Source organism: Cynocephalus volans, chromosome 15 (genome assembly GCF_027409185.1).
Source record: "Cynocephalus volans isolate mCynVol1 chromosome 15, mCynVol1.pri, whole genome shotgun sequence".
NCBI lineage: Eukaryota > Metazoa > Chordata > Mammalia > Dermoptera > Cynocephalidae > Cynocephalus > Cynocephalus volans.
Window position 1 is genome coordinate 25300778 of NC_084474.1, and position 17310 is coordinate 25318087.

The following is a 17310-nucleotide window of genomic DNA, read 5'->3' on the forward strand; positions in this document are numbered from 1 at the left end:
ATTGTTATTGACTTTTTATTAGTTTCTGATGTTGATTTTCTCTCTCTTTCAAATTTTATTGTTTTTAAATAAACTAGAGGAACAAATAAGATAGTCAATTCTCCCTCTGAAGCAGGTTTATGAAATGCACGTGCATTTTAGAAGCACTAATAATACCTCTGGGGTTTCTTTTCTTCCTCATTTCCAGCAAGATTCCATACAATGGGTTTATAATAGCGTTGAGAGCGCTCAAGAGGATCTTCAAAAATCTAACTCCAAACCCCCTGGAGATGAAGCAGGGGATTCTTTTGACTGCAAAGTAGAAGGTAGGTTTCACCTTTGTCTTGTTTGCTTGTGGTGTTCTTTTTCACTGTGCCTGTGCCTACTCCCAAATGTTGAAGGATTTACACATTTAAGCCACTTTTTAAAGTCATTATCAACCAAATAGATGTCATGTCAAATGCATAAGTAATAATAGCTAGCAGCTAACATGTATTATATCCTATTCGTTAGGCACCTTAAGTGTTTTACATGGGTTGTCTCATTTAGTCATCAAAAAAGGAAATCTCATAGGGTAGTTATGATACCATCATCCTGTTTTTCGGGAAGAAGAAATTGTAGTCTACATAGGTGAAAGGACTTGCCCAAACTAGTTAGGTGGTAGAGTGAGTATTCAAACACCAGTTATGACGTGTTTCCTTATTTGAAGTTTAAGTGTTGTTAGACCTTGCTACTCCAGGGTGGCTCACAGGCCAGCAGTGTCAGTGTCACCTGGGAACCAGGTAAAAATGCAGAATCTCAACCCCATCCCAGACCTATTGCATCAGAATCCCATTTTAACAAGATCTGATTTGTATGCATATTAAAATTTGAGGAGCCCTGGTCTAGAATGTCCATAGTTCTTTTAAAAATACTTTCTCAATTCAAGTAACTTTTACTGTGTTCTAATGTTGACAGTAAAATAGGCAAATTAATAACGTGAACATGAGAAAGAGAAAGAGAGAGAGAAGAGGAGAAGAGAGATCTTTTGATAAGGACTCATCATTTCTGTTAGTGGAGCAAACCAGTAAATTGATTGGTGTATTCACTGGCTTCTTTGCCAAGGGCACCTGAGGCGATTACATGTACATCTGCATTGACAAATACCTTGAGTTATTGTTTCAAACCTTTTTCATAGAAGTCTGTGAATCCTCTCTTATATTTTCCTGGTGTTTTCCCTCATATTGTTGGTGGATGTCTCTGGACATTTTTGTTATACTATTAGCTTCTTCCAAACCAGCACAGCTGGATAATTCCCTATTCTGAGCTGTTTTTACTCACAACGCTTCTGACAACCATGTGTGGGTCCCCCCCTCCCCCGCCCCCAACCAATTCTTCAACTGTCTGGATGCCAGCTGGGTGTCCTACAATTCTATTCAATTCTAACATTAACTACTGGGAGTTAGCACAGACTCCTCAAGTTAAGGGCTCAGTCCCACTCTACTGTCCCCATTTCAGATGCCTGTCCCAAGTCCCAAGTTTTCACCTGTATTTCTGACCAACTGGCTATAGATTCAGGGAATTCCCACACCCCCTCCTCATGTTCAATAATTTGCTAGAATGGAAGACACTTCACTTACTATCTTTTGTTTATTATTAAGGGTATAAAATAAACAGCCAGATGAAGAGGTGGTGCATAGGGTGAGCTCCGGAAGAGTCCTGAGCACAGGAGCTCTGTCTCCATGGCCTTGGTGGTGTGCCACCTTCCTGACATGTGGACTTATTTGTCAGCTTGAATGCTCTCTTAATCGTGTCATTTAGGGGTTTTTATGGAGGTTCCATTCCGTAGACGTGGTTGATTAACACCGGCCATTGGTAACTGATTCCAATCTCGTCGCCAGAGGTTTGGGGTTGAGGCTGAGAGTTCCTACCCCTTAATCACATGGTTGGTTCCTCTGACAACTAGCCTCATCGTGAATAGGTAGGCTCTCTAAGAGTCCCCTCATTAGCATAAACTCTGAAAGGGGCTTGTTACGAATAGCAGATATGCTCTTGTATTCTAACTCTTTGTCAAGAACTGGGGCCAAAGACCAAGTAAGACCAAATAAGATCTCTACACACTGATCATATGGGGGGTACTTAGGAAAAGCTGTTTTTCCTCCACTCCTGGAAGGCTGCATGCACCATCAGAAATATCTCAACCTCATTGGAACAGTAAGGTTGTTATGATAAGACATAATGTTATTTATTCAAACTAGGACAAATCTCAAGACCTTATTGTGAAGCTTTTATTCCTCATTTGGAATAAATCAGCATTGGCGCCACATTGACAGACAGATTGGTTGATATGATGCTCTGGAAATTGATTTGTAGTTTTTCCAGGACTTAATTAATTTATGGTAAATCAATATTCTACTTTGCCTACCTAATATTTACTGTTTATCCTAGGGCTTTGTTGTTTTAAGTAAACTAATATTCTATTTTTGCTTAATTAATATTTACTGTTAGGTTTCCCAGCAGTTTCTTACTTGAGATTTTAGGTGTTTTATTTTTTTTCCAGTTGACTGATTGCAGTCTAAAAAACAATAGGCTGACATTCCAGATGGAAATTTTATTATAGTGAACAATAAAACAATTTTCTCAATGAGCTCTCTCCAAAAGATGCTGTTTGGGAAACTTCAGGCATCCTCTCTGCTGAAGAAATGATTCCAGCATATCTTTTCTGCTTCTTCAATATGGCCTTCTTTATGTATTTTTTTTTCCTGCTTTGAGAAAATACTCATCCAATGTTTGAGGCAGTTTTAGAAATCCTAACTTTAAGTTATGCATGCTTTTAATGAAAAAATGCAAAATTGCATGTATAATGTTTATGCTGGTATAAATAGGTAGACATATGGTTCACAGATAAAAGTGGATGTACAAAGATAAGACTAGTCATGTTAGATGGTGAGATTTGGATCACTCAAGTATATGCTTTTTTCAAAATGTTCTTATTTTTTAAAATGTTAACAAGAATAGATGCTTCCTTTGGCACACCAGATTTAACCATCTTTTAAAGACCTCTTTAAAAACTGTTCAAAGATACCCAAAATTATTTGAGGAGACTAGCCCTTCATCAATTTGCTGAACTCAAATTGTCTTTGTTCCAGAGGTAATTGACAAGTTCAACACCATGGCCATCATTGATGGGAAAAAGGAGCATGTGAGCCTGACGGTGGATAATGTCCACCTGGAGTACGGTGTGGTGTACGAGTATGACAGCACAGCCGGGATAAAGTGCAATGTGGTGGAGAAGATGATCGAGCCCAAAGGCTTCTTCAGCCTGACTGCCAAGGTATGAGTGACCCTGGGAAACAAAGTTCTTTGTTCTACATGAAGCACTGAAACCCTCCCCCACCCTCACTTTTAAAATGTAAATAGCTGTACATGTTGCAGCTATCAACTTATACAACTTTTTTTGATTTTTACTTTTCCCCTGTTATTCGGTATGTGTACAGTCTTCTTTTATTGATCCTTTGGAGCACAGTGTTGAGTGAGATGGAACTCTTGCCCAGGCAAGTGTTAGCTGAAATAGCAAAGGCGTCACTGAATTTATTTAGTTTGCTGCTGGTACCTTTTTAATTTTTTTTTTTTTTTTAGCATATGTAATCCTCTGAAGAGTATTTGAAGTCATGAAATACATTATAAGAAATTTCAAATTCTGCAAGTATCGTGTTTATTTCATAAAATTTCAGAAAGCTTAGAGATCAGTTTATGAATAGATCCTCAGAAATTTATATAATTCTCATTTGGGAAGGACATCACTATAAGGCCCTTGGAAGATGGGGAGGGAAGAAGGGAGTCTTCATCCAGATGGATAAAACTTGTGATGAAGAGGTGACTCTGCTTGCTTTTTATGGCCCTCCTACAGGGGAATTCGATCAGATTCCATCCTGCATTTTTAGCATCCTGTGAGAATTCAGACATTACAAGTTAAAAAATGGGATGTAGCTCCCCTACCTTCATTTTAATTCATATTTCAAATATGTATAATTCAGATAGATTTAGAATTTATAACACACATTTTAAAAATTTTTAGTGGGAGAAAATAATGTAGAGACCAAATGAACTTTTAAAATAATAATTACTTTAGTTTTGTGTTTTATATTCTTAAAGTCAACTTAAAAAATCCCATCATTCTGATGATATTGTACCACTGTATGTATCTAATGATATGAAATACATATTTCCAAAATGCAACCCCTTCCCAACTACATTGTACTTTTAATGGGATCCATGTAAGAGTTTGGGACCAGGTTATTATAATTATTTTCCAACTATTTCAAGTTTGCAAAATTACATGGATTTTTCTGTATGTAACAACTGTATAAGTAATATTGCAAATATCACTCTCATTTTATACACGAAGAAAAGAATCTCAAAAAATTTAAGAAATTTAGCCAAGAATACACTGCCAATGATAAAGTCAGCTCTAATTTCTAAAAAAGTGATTAAACAAACAACTCATACTCCACATTTAGCATAACAGGGAAGTGGAGGTGGTAAGAAAGCTTGAATAAACATAATATCTATACATTTTATGTATGTTTTATAATAGAGTATTATAAAAATATCAGTTAAGGGTATAATCAATCCTTGTGACCTCAGAACAATCATAAATGCTACCTATCAGTATACCACACCATTAATATTCAATTCATTGGAAATTTGTAGTGATCTGTGGCGTGCACGTGCACACACACACACACACACTGCCTTACGACTGATTCAGGTAGTCAAAAAGATTTACTAATTGAAAACAGTGTACAGATGCTTTTATTTGATGCTTTTATCAGCTAGAGCCCAGGCACTGCAAATAACATTAATTTGTATTTTACCAAGGTAACTTTTCATTTATTAATTCCTTCAGCAATCTTTTGTTAAATGCACTCTCCATGCTGGGCTCTCATTAACAAGCCAGGATGCTATTGGTTTTCCTTAGTTTTTTTGTTCTAATAACAAACGGAGAAAAAAAAAATGTTCTGAGTGACTCCGACTAAAATATAGGAGATGTATCCCCACATCAGAATGTACTGATTTATCCAGCAGGGAGTCTTTGAAGTCCACTAGCCTCCACGGGCAGGCTTTTATAGCCAGCAGAAGGCAAAAGCAGAGATTCCAAACAGGCAGGACAAATTACTTCACTGACAGTGTCTCACTGAGCATAAAAATCCTGGGCAGCTTCTGAGAAAGAGCAGTAAGAATGTCACCCTGTCTTGTTAACTTATGACAATTTTATGTGGCTGCTTATGAAGATTTTTTTCTTGTTTTGTTTTGTTTTGTTTTGCGTGTGTGTGTGTGTGTGTGTGTGTGTGTGTATCATTACAGATTCTTGAAGCCCTGGCTAAAAGTGATGATCATTTTGTACAAAACTGTGCCAGCCTTAATTCTCTAAATGAAGTGATCCCTACTGATCTTCAGAGTAAATTCAGTGCTGTTTGCAGTGAAAGAATTGAGCACATATGTCAGAGAATATCCAGTTATAAAAAGGTAAAGGTTCAATAGAGTTTACATGTAGTTATTTTTGAAATTATTATTTAAATGTCAAATTTAATCAAATTTAAATCTCTATATTTTCTTTATGTATTTGAATGTACCAGCTTATTGAAATAATAACATTTATACAATATTTTAGAGTGTTCTAATGCCTTTATATTCATTATCTCATTTGATTTTTGCAAGCCTGTCAGCTACATTATTATTCCACATTTTCAAAATATAGGGACTGAGGTCTAAAGAATTAATTTTGTTTGGTGGTAAAAAATAGAGCCAAGGCTTTAAATGCAAACCCCCTAATTATAAAGTCAAATTTTAAACTTATGGTATGGCTCTTCTTTCTTTTTTCACCTAACAAAGGGAACAAAAGCCCTCAATCAGAAAGCACATGGAACATGGGCTGTTTTAAATTGATTAGTTAATTCATTTGACATTTATTCTGGGGGCACCTTCTGTGTGCCAAGCACCAGGAATATAGCAAAGAACGAGACAGACAAGATCTCTCCTCTCATGATGCTCACATTTGCGTGGGGGAGATAGCAAAGAAGGAAATACACATAAATCCTTACAAAGGGGGAAAATCAAATACTGAAAAGAGTGATGAGGAAATCAAAACAGGGAGGCTGGGTGGGAAGTGCCAGGTGGTACCTTTAGACTGGATGGCTAGAGAAAGCGTCTTTGAGAAAGCTGTATGTGAACCATGAGTAGAAGTCTCCATTTCATTTGGAGGGAGAGCATCCAAGCAGAAGGAGTAGCACGGAGAACCCAAAGCAGAAAGAAGGCCAGGGTGGCCAGGGGAGGTGGCCAGTCATAAGGTCAGAGGCATAGACACCAGTCATGAAGGGCCGTGGAAGCTTTGTACACTTTGGAACTCTGGAAGGAGTTTGGATTTTATTCTTATATCAGTGGAAACCAAATGGAAGGTTTTAAACAGGGGATGACATCATTTGATTTAGGTCATGAAACATCATGCTTTTGTAGGAATGGGTTGCAGGGGACAAGAATGGACAAAATAGAGACCAACGGGGAGCTAGTGTAGTCCAGCTGAGTGATAATGGTAGTTCAGACTGCAGTGAAGATGGAGGAGACAGAAAATTGGATGGATCTGGGAATACATTTTGGAGGTAGAATTAGTGGAAATTGGTCTTCGAAACATTTCTTATAACAGAGTTTTAAATTTTTTCTACTTATATCAATAGAAGGCTAATCGATTAAATTATCTCCCTCAAAATGAGGCTGGTTGCTTAAAATCTGGTACAGCCACACTAGGAAATATTATTTATCTTGATGTACATGAGTATGAGTTAACTAACTGTATGTGTTTTATGTCCTTGATATGGCAAGTGAAAATAACCCATATATGTCTGTACATGTTTGTAGGAGGGTAGGGTGTGCACCAGTGAATGGCCAAGGGACCGTCAATGTTGGTTACCGCAGGTTGAGTGAGACAAGGGGAAAGGGATCGTTCATTTTTTCTTTAAAGCACTTCATATAGTGTTTGGCTTGTTAAATTGAGCGTGCGTTACTGTTGTAATTTTTAAAAAGTCCATTCACATGAAGAAAAATGATATTCAAGACCACCGCTTAATTGTCGTGTCAGTTAATCCTCTTCCCATGATTGCTGAGCTCAGTTCGTCTATTTGAGAAGGATTCCATGAGTGCCCCTTGCTGGAGAGGAAGTACCTGAGAATCTCTTTCCCTTCTGCTTTCTCTGTGAGATGTGACAGTGCTTTGAAGTAAAATTTTAAAGCTCTAAAATGCAAATTAGTACTATTCTCCTTTTGAACACTTGAAAAAGAATCATTTTACTTCAGAGATCGTGTATAAGATGTGATAGGGGTTCAGGCAGATTTGAGATGTCAAACTGGTCATTTGTGTTATTTCTCTTTCCTTTTTTGCTTTTCTTCCTTCTTCCTTCTCTCTTCTTTCATACAACAAAAACAGTGGAAGTAGCTTTAAAAAAATACATGGAAAAAGGTAAACTACATTAGAATTAGGGTTTATTAGCTAATGAATTGATTCAGCCACCTTAATAAGGCCCAGGACAATGTAGGCTTAAACAAGATAGATTTATTTCTCACTCACATAAAAGTCCAACCTGACGTAGGGATCAGCTACCTTCTGTATTTTCGTACTGTCCTCTTCTGCAAGGTCATAGCTGGCACACCACTACCATGCTTAAGTAATAACTCCTCAGAATGGAGAAAAAAGAAGCAGAGAGTCAAGAGTTTCCTTTTGAGGGCATGACATAGAAGTTGTACACATCACTCCTGTTCACACGCAGTAAGTCATTTAGTGAAAGGGAGGCTGGGAAATGTAGTCTCAAGCTGGGCATCCACGTGCCCAACTAAAACTCAGGGAATTTTATTAGTAAAAGGGAGAAGGGAGAATGGATACTGGAGGAAAATGATCAGTGTCTACTGTACAGTAAAGCTATATTAGAATAGATAGTATAGACCACCAGGGAAAGGGCTCATAGGTAAGCAGGTCCCAAGATTCTGTTTAGTTGCTGAAGTTGAATGCTGTATTTGGCCTTTAGCTTTCTGATAGCTAAATGAAAAGGAAAACACAGCTTATTACATATTTATCAGTATCTTTGGGAAATATGCATGTTTCTTAAGAGAAGCATAGCTTTTCTTAGGTTGAGTTTTAAAAGAAACATTTCTCACTGGATTTCATAGAGGCAACACCAAGAAATGTCATGGGACAGTACCCATAAACATAACCCTGCAAAAGAAGAGATAAAACAAAAAAGAGTTTGTTTTGTGTGATAGATATTTTTAATGCTCTCTTTAATGAAAGTCAGTGGAATAGATTCAAAACTCAATTTCTTGAAAGCAAATATGTTGTAGGATCGGGCAGGAAGAATAGGGGAATATTTATTAATGTGTGCCTTTAATTTGGGCAATAGGGGCTTATGGAAGAGTTACCTGAGGATGCCTGCCCTCTCGTCTTTACAGTCTAACTGGCAGGAAAGGTCAAAACATGGGAAGTAAGCAATAATAATAATAATATCTACTTTACCTCTTAGGAGGTGCTACCATGAACGGTTGAACATGCTGGTCCCTCACATCCTGGTTTCTATGATGGTGCTTTCTAGAGTTATGTAGCACACAGCAGTTTTTGGCAGTCTGCTACCAGGTATCAGGCATTACAGGAAAAAGTTTATGGTTTGCCTACATTGCATAATCTTCCCAAAACAGTGTTATGAGACTCACATTACCCATTTCGCTGATGAAGTGACTGAACTTCAGAGTGGTCAAGAAACTTGCTCAAAGGCACACAGCTGGGGACAGGAATGGAATTTGAACCTCACTCCCTTTTATTCTAAAGCTGATTTCTGTTCGTTTACCTGTGTTTGACACTGTGTCGCACAGCTTATGTGCTAAACAGTATGGTTCTGACTGAGCAATAGGATTTCAGTAAAGAAAAAAATCATTGTGAATTGAATTGTCAGCAAGCAGTAGCCCGTATAAGTTGGGAAGATCTGTCGTAGTGAAGGGGAGGAGAGATGGCATTCAAGTAAAGAGAGATAGCATAAGTAAAGGCAAAGTTGTAGAAATGAAACTGATCTTATTAGTGAAGAATTGGCATACTGCCCAAACTAGAAAGGAGGATTTGAGTTGGATGCCATTAAAAAGGAAAACTGACAAAACGAGGTTTTTCCAGTGATATATTGGAGTAGGATAATAATCACATTTGTTTGTAAGAAAATCACTTTGACAGCAGTATAGAGAAAGTACTGGTAGGAGAGGAGTGAAAGTGGTGAGGTTGGTAAGCAGTCTTTTCTACCTGTGGAGGTGCAAGTTGATGGGACTTAGACTGGTGTAGAAGTATTTGGAGGTGGAGAGAAAAGGATCAATGCCGGCTGTGCGTAGGAGGCAGAACACACACAGCTTCAGGAAGACTTGGTTATGGTACATAAAGAAACTGTAATTCCTTGGTCTCTAACAAAAATATGGTTTACAATAAACAGGAGTGTATGTTGTGGGGGTTTGAAAGCATTAGTACAGGGTTTTCCCCCAAATGTTGGAGATTCTCAAAAAAATCAGTCTGGTGAATGAGAAGGTTGTTCCATTTACTCATAAGTAACTGGGATCCTGGAAGCTTTAAGGCAGAGATGGACGGGCTAATGGGCAGTGGTTTTAGATGATAAAAATAATATCACTAAATTACAGAAAGCTCTTTTATGTACATTATTGTTTTTTGAGTCTTAAAACAGCCGTGTGTACTGACTCTTAGTATCCTGATTCTTTCTTGGGGTATTAAGAATTTGCCTGAGGTCATAGGGCCAGCAAGTAGCAGACCAAATGTCAGTCCTATGAAATGCTGTCTGGCTTATTTTTATTTTAATTTAGAAATAAAAAGAAACATCTAGTCAAACAGGGCCTAGGTGCTTTAAAAGCTTTCCTTTTCATCTTCCCACTTGACCGTAAACATATTTAAAATAATTAGCTGTCTTTTTGACTAGAGAAGCAGAGTCATAACAAGAAAATATTTCAAAGATCTTTCCAATTTGAATAAGACGTAGATACCTAAGATGACAGTCTTAATAGGTCATATAAAGTTGGCTCTGTTTATGTATCAAACCCATGTCAACAGAAATCATAGCATCTGTGAATATAGATTTTAATTTTCACATATTTACTCTTAAGCTATTATTAGCAACATATTTTTTTTCTGCACGAAGGCTTCAACACTCCTCTTTTTGTGAAATAAAATGTATCCATAGAAACTAAAATCTCAAAAAGGCTGCCTTTACTTTATTTTGACTCTAAAAGTTTTAGATTTTAAAAATAGAAACCAGTTGATTTCTACAGTTTTTATAGCCAGGCTGCTATAGATTTCTTGGCCAGCTGTATAGGCCACAGATGTTTTTTGGCACATGCATGAGACAAGATTAAATCTTACCAGAGACCTGAATGAATCCTAAACAGGCATTTATTCTCTGTAGAGCATGACTTGTAGGTGATTCGAACATAAAACTATGATGCCTCTTTTGAAGGAACTCTCTCACCCTAAATTGTCCTGGGAACCCTTTTTAATTCTAGAGTCATTCTTCTGCTTTAGAAGAATTCTGTAATTGAACTTATTTTGAGTATTGGGGGTACTTCCTAGATATAAATATTTAATATGCATTCAAAAGATAGTGGAAGCCTTACTTTGAAGATTCCAAGTACCTTCACTTAAGAAAGCCACATAATCCTCAAACTGATATATGGACTGGGAAAATTGTGGGTAAAATTCTTCCCCATGTCCCCTTCCCCCAAAAGGCAGTCCAAAACAAAACTTTTATGACTCCACACCGAAGAGGTTTTACACTTAATTGAAGTGGGAGACTATCTGCAAAATAATAGCTTACCTTTGTGTTTGTTTCTTATAACAGAATACCTGAAACTGCGTAATTTATAAAGAAATAGAATTCATTTCTTACAGTTTTGGAGGCTGGTAAGTCCCAGGTCCAGAAGGCGCATCTGATGAGGGCCTTTTTCTACAGTGAGGCAGGATTTCACATGGCGAGAATGGGCTGAGCAAGTGGGCTCACCTCCTCACTTGCTCTCCGTTTAAAGCCATTAGAATCACGCCCATGACCACCCATTAAACCATCAATGGATTAATCCATTCATTAAGGTACAGGCCTCACAATCTAATCACCTCTAAAGGCCCCACCTTTCAATTACTGTAGTAGGATTTCCCACCCTCTTAATACTGTTACAATGGAGATTGTTTCCAGTGCGTTTAGGGTAGGACATTTAGTCCACAGCATTGTGTATTATTTCTGACTTTTAGTCAAGTGACTATAATTTGATTTTAAATGTGTTGCCTTGGTCGATAATTCATGAATTAGCTACCAATATATTAAAAACCTGAACTTTAATCTCCAAGAATTGTTTATTCTTGTCAGTATACAAATGTGCTTTAATATCACCTATATTAAAAATAAGGACTTTTCTTGGCCCTTACATTTCTCTCTCTCTACTCTTCCATTTCTTTGATCTCTCTCCTGAAAGAGCTATCTATACCTCCTGTCTATACATGCTGTCTCACTCTCTCACCTTTACTTTCTTCAAAACACCCAGTTGGGCTCTGGTCCCCTCTATCTAATTGAAGTACATATACATACATTGTGTACATATGGTACATATAATTATAATATGTGTTATATATGACAATAATGTTACATGTTTTTCCCCATGTTCTCTATTAGATCATGGGCTCCATGAGGGCAAGGGCTGCATCTGCAGCATTTAGCACAGGGTCTGGCATAGACGCCTGTCTTCCTATTTTTGAGTGGTTGGATAATTGGTTAAAATGGAAGAAGGCAAAAGAAGAGTAACTTCCTATTATGATGGATGCTGTGACTTAATAAAATTGATTGGTGTGCCTTTGTGTGTGCCTTGGGAGTTTTATCTGAGACTATTATCCTGCAATAATAGTGGAAAAGAACTTCCAACTGAAATTTTGCATCTGGCCTTAAATTCTAGCTGTCTCTTACAAGTCTCCAGCTCACAATTTCTTTATTAATGAAGTGAGGGGGATCCACCAGGAATTCTCTAAATTCCTTCCTGTCTTTTAGTGTCCAGGATATTTTTACCATACATTTTTATCAAATCTGTAAGTAATTTTGTTAATAATTTTCTGCATTTCAGTCCAGTTCCATTTAGATTCCTACTGTGTGCTAGCACTTTGCTGAGCTTCTGTCAAGCGATTTGAGAACAGCTTAATTTGCATATTATACCTACGATTGTGTGTATGTATATAAAAACGTATATAATGTCTGTATATACAAATAAGAGAGGCCATGTTCTAATGGTGAGTTTATATTAGATGTGATTTTTGATATTTATTTAAATATTTTGATATTTATTCTTGAATTTAACCTAGAAAAGTTAGACAATGACCAGTGTTAGTCTTAATATTCAATTTTGTTCAATCCCCATGTTATTACTCTACTAGTAGAATAAATAGGTCAGATTATGGTTATAATTTTCAAGCGAGATGAGAACATAGAGATTATTTAAGCCATATCCCTTATTTTACTAAGAATGACAAAAAGACGGTGATTTTCCTAACATCATATTTATTATTGTGACAGCCATGACTAGAACATAGGTAGTCAGTGACTCAGTCCTTTGCTTTTGAGACTACAGTACATTTCAGCTCTATGAGATACCCTATTTATGGTGCACAAGACAGGCGTAGGTATTATCCTCATGGAGTTTACCACCTGCTACAGGAGCTAGAGATAAGGTAATTATTTATAATGATAAGGAGGGCTACAGTGTGCTGTAACCTAGTGTGTGGCCAGGGAAATTGAACCTAGAGTAAGGCTCAGGAAGGCCTTTTGATGACTTGATGGAACTTGAAGATGCATAGGAAAAAGTTCAGAAATGAGGGAAGAAGACCATTCCAGGCACACTGAACACCTTTACAAAGGCCCAGAGTGAGTAGGTGGTGTGCAAGCGGAACTAGGTGAAGTCCAGAGGGAGCTTAGGGAGCCACGGGCAGGGAGCTTGAGACAGATCAGCTAGGTGAGGACCAGGCTTGGGGCAGCTTTCTAGACCATGGCAAGGAGTGGATGGATTGGAATGGAAACCCACTGCAAGGTTTGAAGCAATGGGGTGGCTCCTCTTGGAAGCTGTATAAATCGTTTGAGTGTCACATGATTCTCAATGACATAAAAGCAGAGTGCATGCCACTCTTCAGGCTGGTCCTGTCCCTCCCCGGTGCTCAGCAGTGATTAACAGGAGGCGTGGGAGGTAAAGTTGTCCTGTCATTCTGGGTCACCACCATCATACCTTGCGGTCTGACCTGTATGCAGACTCATGCTTTGGACTGGCTTTATGACAAAGTTTGGAATTATCCCATCTTCTTCCACTTTTGACCTGATAGCTACCCTATTTTGCCACCTTACCTTGCTTTAGAGATCTTGTTTTTATCCTGATGTCCTGGAACACCAATTTCTCTATCAGACTCTCCCAGCTGCTGGGAACCTGTGGATTTGAGTTGGTCACTGAAATTCATTTCTTTTAGCCCCTAACTTGCAATCAGAGTTTCAGAGGAAGTATGTGCATTTGCTACTTATACTGCTTTTCTTTATTAAGAATATTTGGGTTTTGAAGTAATTTAATTTCTAACAACTTTTAATTTATTTCACTCGTTCCAGTTGCTATAATTTAATTTTCTTTTAATTTTGTTATGCATGATGCAAATGAAATATTTGAGTTATTACTGTGTGTTCAACTGCATTTTATTTCTTTTTTAATTTGCAGTTTTCTCGTGTACTGAAGAATAGAGCCTGGCCCACTTTTAAACAGGCCAAATCTAAAATCTCCCCTCTACACAGCAGTGATTTCTGCCCTACCAATTGCCATGTCAATGTGATGGAAGTTTCTTATCCCAAAACATCAACCTCCCTGGGGAGTGCATTTGGTGTTCAGTTGGATAGTAGGAAGCATAATTCTCATGACAAAGAAAATAAATCTTCTGAGCAAGGTATACTAGCTTTTGAAACTTTATCAACTCATGAAAAGTAATGTAGGCAATCATAGCTAATTCTGCATTCCTGAAATCTGATAGATTCCTGATGTGTAAGCAGGCCTGAACTTTTATAAAGGAAGGATTCCTCACTATAATAATGTTGACTACTATGCATACGTGTACTTTGAATGAAAATGGAGCTAGGAATTTTTATTATTTTTTCTCGTAAGAAGGACGATTGCTTTTGTCTTCTTTATTCACGTGATAGGCACAGCTCATCTTGCTGTTAAAGTCACTAATCTGAAATGGCCCTGTCGCTTTGAGAAACAATGTCAGAGGAGCAGCTGCAGGGATGTCTAATGCCATTCTGCACCATTGCAATAGGACTAGGGATTGAACTGTCTTCTTAGCTTTTAATTATAACTCCCTACAAGCTTTAATTCCTGAATTAAGTTCAGCATTGGATCGGCATTCTATTTTATGTAATCTTAGACTTCTAAAATTAATTGGAATGTATAAAGAAAATATGATGTATACATACAGTGGAATATTATTCAGCCTTAAAAAGAAGAAAAACCTGTAATTTCTGACAACATGCGTGAACCTGCAGGACATGATATTAAGTGACATAAGCCAGACACAATGACAAATACCGCATGATCTCATTCATATGTGGAATCTAAAAAAGTTGATCTTATAGAAGTATAGAGTAGAATGGTGGTTACCAGAGGCTGGAGTAGTTGGTGGGGGGCAGGAGGGGGTGCGAAAGGTTGGGGAGATATTGATCAAAAGATGCAAAATTTCAATTAGATAGGACTAACTAAGTTCAAGAGATTTATTGTACAACTTGGTGACCGTAGTTAACAATATTGTATTCTTGAAAAATGCTGAGAGTGGATGTAAGTATTCTCACCAGAAAAATGATAACTGTGAAGTAATGCATATGTTAATTACCCAGACTTAGTCATTCCACAGTGTATGTATGCTTCAAAACGTCACGTTATACACAGTAAATATATACAATTTTTCTTCAGTTATAAAATAAATAAAGTTAATTGGACTGCATTGCTATTGTAAGTTAAAGGTAATAAATATTACTATGGAATGATTTTAATTCCTCAGGGAAACTGAGTCCTATGGTGTACATTCAGCATACAATTACAACCATGGCGGCCCCTTCAGGTCTGTCACTGGGACAGCAAGATGGTCATGGGCTCAGATATTTGTTAAAAGAAGAAGATTTAGAAACCCAAGATATCTATCAGAAACTGTTGGGGAAACTCCAGACTGCACTGAAAGAGGTGGAGATGTGTGTTTGTCAAATCGATGAGTAAGTATTTTATAAGGCACTTTTAAGTTTGCCTAATGAAAGAGCTGTAGAAAATGTGACTTTTGAAAAACCCAATCATTCTCTCTTTAGTTTTTGGAAATGTGGGAGATTTGTGCTGATCATATAGATCCTCTTCATCTAATACCTTCAAAACAATTTTAGAAAATGACAAGCATATATAGATATATATTTTAAATAAGCTTTTAATATCAGGGGAGAAAATGACAAAATTCTGTCTTATAGGAAAACACTAAATAAGTCTCACTGTGAAAATATTACCTTGAAAAATATGTTTGAAAGACTACTAACTATGGGGATTTACTCGTATTACAATCTTTGATGTATATGCATGCAATAGATATTTATAAAAAATATAAGGTATAATAAGTGCTTAACGTACTTGTTAAATGAGTAAATGAACAATTTATGTATCTTTAGGACCAAGTTTTTTTTTTTTCCGCTTTGAATGAATTAATGGCCTACTAAGCAATAACGCAAATGGCTGTGTCTGTAATTTGAAAGTTTTAACCAAGAGAAGGCAGAGGCAGTTAACAAGCACTTTTCCGGAGATCGACTCTAATTCTTATTTAAGAATGGGTGGGTTGGCGAACTGCTTGAGTTCTGCAGGATAATGTGGCACAGCGTGGTGTATGATCTGCTTGACACGGACTCAAGCAGCTCTCTGTAGTCAAAAGGACATGGGATCTAGGGAATCTCAGTTTCTCATCTGTAGAAGTGGACGAATGACAGTAATGGATTATAAGTTTGTGGTGAGAATTTTACAAATTAATACAAAAGCAATCAGCATAGTGCCTGATATCATGCTTGCTCGTCCATTCAAGGGATGGAAATTATCAAATATATCCGAAGTTGGTAGATTCTGAAAACAGTATAAACAGTGTTATCCTGTTTTTATTGTGCTCCCTTTATGAAGTTTTTGATTTAAATTGCTGCCAGATACGTGTTGTTTACGTAACAGACTCATGTCATCCCATTCTTCCATGGCTAATTCAGTTTTGCCACAAGTATTTAAAACTTACTCTAAGCCTTCATTGTAATTGGACATTATACTGATGGAGTCATAGTTGGCATGATATTTTATTTCATACATCATTAAAATTTAGAGATCAAAATCAGCACAGTAGATGCATCATATTTTTAAAAAAAATATTATCAAATATTTACTATTTACTATGCTATTTGTTCTGAAGTTTTATGAGTAATTAAGAATTAAAATTCTGTTTTCCTATGTCTCAGATGCTCGTTTTAAAAAATTACTTATAATGTTTTGTATATTATCCTGTGACTTCTCCATTTACAGATGAACTAAACAGTTTGAGGTTGCTAAGAAAACAGACTATTCTTCAGCAATTGTGTGATACTTTTGAATTGTCTTGGAATCCTTGTGACAGAGAAGTTCATATTTTAAACAGTTTATTTTGCTTTATAGAAAAAATAGGATTTTATATGATATGTTCTGTTTTAGAAACCAGTTATTTTCCTGCTGAAGTATTTAGGGAAGTGTATAGAATAAGAATCATTATTAATAGGGCAAAGAAATAGTGGCATTCAGTCATAGATCCTGGCTCTCCAAGGGGCTTTAAGAGAATATCTGGACCAGTCCCATGTATCAAGTTAGGTTAAGAGTTATTATTTCCACTTTCTGGGTGAGTCATTTGTCAGTGGCAGGATTATTGCCAGGCCTCAGCAGACACTGCTTGGAGTCTAAGCTTCTAATGCACTGACGATTCAGCACCGTCTGGCGATTGTCCAGACTTTGTTAATTTATTGGCTTTTTTTTTTTTTTTTTTATAAGTTAAGGTTGTGTTGATATATTTTCAAGAAAAGTTTGAGCCAAGGAGTTGCCTTTCTTGGTTTAAAATGTTTATATTTAAAGTACTAGTTGCAGGAAGTGGTTATTATTTTTATCAACTAAGCCTAGTTAAAATAATTATTTTTCACTTAGGATTTCTGTACTCTGTTATTCTAAAAGCCTTTACCCAACT

The 17310-nt window shown here is 36.9% G+C and overlaps 1 protein-coding gene across 1 annotated transcript in view; it reads left to right on the forward strand.

Moving 5' to 3' along the window:
• Positions 1-17310, forward strand: part of PREX2 (phosphatidylinositol-3,4,5-trisphosphate dependent Rac exchange factor 2) — a 267626-nt gene that overhangs the window by 145938 nt on the left and 104378 nt on the right. The window contains exons 21-25 of the mRNA XM_063079604.1: positions 188-305; positions 3108-3292; positions 5326-5487; positions 13767-13989; positions 15097-15304. Of these exons, the coding sequence (XP_062935674.1) occupies positions 188-305; positions 3108-3292; positions 5326-5487; positions 13767-13989; positions 15097-15304 (896 nt within the window). The remainder of the gene's footprint in view (positions 1-187; positions 306-3107; positions 3293-5325; positions 5488-13766; positions 13990-15096; positions 15305-17310) is intronic.